The sequence below is a fragment of the Temnothorax curvispinosus genome, unplaced genomic scaffold (genome assembly GCF_003070985.1).
Source record: "Temnothorax curvispinosus isolate PA1 unplaced genomic scaffold, ASM307098v1 QBEX01003522.1, whole genome shotgun sequence".
Lineage (NCBI taxonomy): Eukaryota > Metazoa > Arthropoda > Insecta > Hymenoptera > Formicidae > Temnothorax > Temnothorax curvispinosus.
Window position 1 is genome coordinate 1 of NW_020213302.1, and position 4,334 is coordinate 4,334.

The 4,334-nt window shown below is 30.4% G+C and overlaps 1 protein-coding gene across 2 annotated transcripts; it reads right to left on the reverse strand.

Moving 5' to 3' along the window:
* Positions 1-1,557: 1,557 nt before the first annotated feature.
* On the reverse strand, positions 1,558-2,865 carry LOC112452613. Of its 2 annotated transcripts, XM_025012903.1 has the most exons (3): positions 2,715-2,865; positions 2,450-2,544; positions 1,558-2,335 (listed from the first exon to the last, which is right to left on the reverse strand). In XM_025012903.1, exons 2-3 carry the CDS (start codon positions 2,520-2,522, stop codon positions 1,842-1,844), a joined length of 567 nt encoding a protein of 188 aa, XP_024868671.1. In that variant the 5' UTR covers positions 2,523-2,544; positions 2,715-2,865; the 3' UTR covers positions 1,558-1,841. The 2 variants fall into 2 exon arrangements, with proteins under 2 accessions (XP_024868671.1, XP_024868670.1); XM_025012902.1 differs by having other exon boundaries at positions 1,558-2,544.
* Positions 2,866-4,334: the final 1,469 nt, after the last annotated feature.

Consider the following 4,334-nt stretch of genomic DNA (forward strand, 5'->3'; position numbering starts at 1 on the left):
TGTCTTTCAGAAAATTAGTCATGTATTATGTATGTAACTGTAAATAATACGATAACAGATTTTCTAACCTCACGTAATGTCAAAAATTTTTTATGCTACATGTGAATGATCTACACTATGTCGTCAATCTATACAGTGTCGTTGAATTATCCGATTGATCATTACGGTCTGTTTAACGACAGTCGTCAAAATATACAATAGAACTGTAAAAACTTTGACGACCGTCGTCAAAATAGCCAGATGTCGTCAAAAGAGCCAATGTTTGCTAAAAACTGTCGTCAAAATAGCTGATTGACACATATATATATATATATATATATATATATATATATATATATATACTCATGTAGTTAATGCATATATAGGTACGTAATAATAATGTTAATATTATATTTGTAGGTTCGCAGGAAACAAATCCGTGATACGGGACGTTGCATCCAGATTTAATGTAGCAGAATCTACGTTTCATGCTATCATTTCGAATGTTATGACATTTTTACTTAATATTGCTCCAAATATAATAAAAATGCCTGCTACAGAAGATAGAAAAAGAGAGTTGCTCGTGAATTTGAAGAAGTAATTAATATTGTTATGCTGAAAGATATGTATTACAAGTTATATGTTTAAACATTTATAAAATAACTTTGTTTCAGATAAGTGGATTTCCTGGGGTTCTCGGATGCATCGATGGAACATTTATTAAAATTAGAACGCCTGCTAAAAAAATTAAGAGTACTTACGTTAATAGACATGATTTTCCATCTTTGACATTACAAGCAGTTTGTGATGCCAATAAATTATTTTTAGATGTCTTCACCGGTCCTCCTAGTAAAATACATGACGCAAGAATATTCCAATTGTCATTTTTAAGTAATGAAATACAAAATATAGCAGGAGATTATCACTTATTAGGCGATGCGGCATATCCTTTAAGAAAATATTTATTAACCCCGTACAGAGATTACGGCAATCTTACAGCCCCTCAACGAAATTATAATTTCAAATTATCTCAAACAAGAGTTAAGATAGAAAATGCGTTTGCATTATTAAAACAAAGATTTAGGCAGTTAATGCAACTAGATTTTCTCACAGTTAAACGTTCTGTTAATTTTATAATTTCATGTTGTGTGTTACATAATTTGTGTATTTTGAACAATGATTATTTAGATAATATTGAGGAGGATGTAGAATGTAATGAGAGGCAGGTCTATAATGAGCAGAATCCGAACGATAGGATGGAAGGTGAGATAAAAAGAGACATTATTTGTAATTTATTGGCTTTTAATTAGTGAAAATGTAACACAAATAAACATGTATGCACAAATAAAACTCTTTTTACAGAACACAAAATAAAATTTCTTTTACTTAATAGATACTATATAAACTTAAAATACTTAAATTTATATTTTAAAGAAAATAATACTTTTTAATACATACATTGTTTCTTTTAGATTATTAATGCACTTTAATAAAGTAAATATATTTTTTTCTTTCAAAATTAGCATAAAGTACTTTGTACTATCAAGTGATGTAAAAAAACTAAAAAATTTCTTTACATAAAACATTTTACATCATATAAAAAAACTTAAGTAACACATAACGTATTTAGTCTTTAGTAATACATCACATATAAAGAAACAGTCTTTAGTATTCCATCATAGTCTTTAGTATTTTAGAGTCTTTAGTTTTTACGTAACAGTCTTTAGCATTATGTTTTCTTATATTAATAAGGAAACAGTCTTTAGTTATCATATAATAAACAAAATAGTGAGATAATACTGTGACTACTTATAACTTTTTCAGTTTACATAAAGTATGATGTGTAAAAAAGTATGCTGTTTCTAATCACTACTTGAATCTTGATTTAAATCAATTGTATCATTATCTGTTGTTGAATCTTGATGTAAATCAATTGTATCATTGTCTGTTGAATCTCGATTTGAATCAATTGTATCATTTGAAAATATTCTCATAAAGCTACGTAATATATCCAATTTCTCTGTATGTCTTCTTTCTCTCTTCTTCTCTTTATCTTTCTGAATGCGTAATAAAGTCTCACTTATAGACATTTTTTTCGGTGCCTTTTGTGACTTCGTGACTTTGGGATCCATTGCTATATTTTCTTGTTGCTTTTCAATAATTTTCCCAGGACCTTGCATTACCTCAGGCTCCAAGCTGTCATCTATTGCCTTTATCTTGTTTAATTCTTCTTCAAAATCCACTCTTGTTCGTTTCGCACCTGATTGCTGATTGCTTCTTACAGATTGCATTTTACGTTTCAAAATAGTCTTGTAACGATTCTCACATTGCGTACTGCTTCGTACAATGTTTAGTTCTGTTAAGATATCATTAGATATTTGTATCCACATTGATTTTTTACATTTAAATCGTTTCATAGGCCCAATTAAAGGTAAATATTGCTCATATTTATCTAATAATAAGCGTGTACTTTCGTCACACCAAGCAGTTGTTAATTCGTTCTTATCTTTGAGGGATGGATCCTTATCTTTGCTAGCAGCCATGCTTTTCTTTGAAAATCTGTAACTAATAATAGAAAGTATAAAGTATAACATATTTGAAGTTGTAATTATACAAAAATATATATTACACAATATACAATAAAAGTGCTATAAGATGTCATAAACTAGTAATATTGATCTCAATTATAAAAAAATCTTAACTCTCTTGTAGATATTTCTCTTTATTTTACATACCTATAATGTTTCACTTTTGTAAAGAAAAAGTTTTTACACCGTATTATAAAATAATATACTTCAGCCGACTTATTAGCTCGATTAAAACGGTCGTTTAAAAGCCTTTAAAGGTTAAGTTGAAAATGGTTTTCAAGGTTACGAACGTTGCACGTTGCACATGTAGGCATTGAAGAAGTTACTAGTTGCACTGCATTGGGTCAGTGCAAGTGAACGCTCCCAGATCAGTGCAAGTGACCGCACTCGGGTCAGTATAGAACTACGCACTCCGAGCACGTGCGCGTAGTAACAAAAAGTTACTAGCCACTGGAACGGAGCGAGTGCACACCAATCGAATTCGCCATTAGATAAATAATAAATAATAAATAAATAAACCATAAATAAAGATTCTAAAAGTCACTGAAGAAAAATAAAATTCGCCACAACACGTTGGACGTCTGTTCATTGTCGAGTTTTCGAGTATACTGAACTCTTATATTTATTATCTTTATTATCATAAATGACCTTCTCCAGCCTCTACTATACAGCTGTTTCTCGGCCACTTGGTCCCTCTGAACCGTTTCAAACGGTTAATTTTATACCTGCGTTGAATTTTCGAATATAATTTTCGAATCTCTCAATCTATTAAAACCTCAATATATTATTTTAAAACTTGTAGAAAAATATTTATATATAGTTTTCAACTGCAGATAAAAAATGTTATGAGATTAATTAGTAACAATTTAGATTCAATATAATAAATAAATATTAATCATTTTATTTTTAACAATAAAAGAATGAATACAAACTGAATCCATTAATGGAAAAAAGAAACACGTAATATATTCATATAAATAACAAAATAACATATCATAGTAACGCATCGTACGAAACTACCTCATTAAGCGCGATTGAAACCGCGCTCTTCATTACAATCTGCCTCGATGTTGTCTTCAGTTTTTTCGTCTGCCATTTAGCACATAGCTTCGTTAACAGTTTAGTAATTATTACCAATAATTTTTAATCATGTACCTTATCATTTTTTTTTCACAAAAGTTAACGCCGCTTTGTTGCAGTCTTTCTCGGCCCTTTCTCTTCCACAAAATCGTCTGCCAATAATTTTCCGCGTTTTGTAGCAACAAATACTTAACATTCCTATAATTTTTATCTCTGAGCTTTATCATTCTTTTCCTTGTAAAATTTGTCATTTTTTACCGTCCACCCCCGCCTTAATATTCCTAAGCGCGCAGGCAGACTGGTCACTCAGTGTTCGGTTATGAAAATGTGCCCTTCATTGCCATTAAAAATGCCATTGAATTCCCATTGTTCCAGACGCAATGGAAATGAAGGCATTTTTGCCAAAGATAAAAAGTTCCACACAAAATCCCATTGGTATTGCCACTGGTTTTGCCGTTAGTATTGCCATTGATATTGCTATTAGTATTGCCATTGGTATTAACACTGGCAATACCAATGGGATTTTGTGTGGAAATTTTTATCTTTGGCAAAAATGTTTTCATTTCTATTGCGTCTGGAACAATAAAAATTCAATGGCATTTTAATAAATGGTACTATTTTGTCTTTATAAATGCCTTCATTTCCCATTGCCTTTGGTTCAACGGACAATCTAATAGGAGCTCTTGC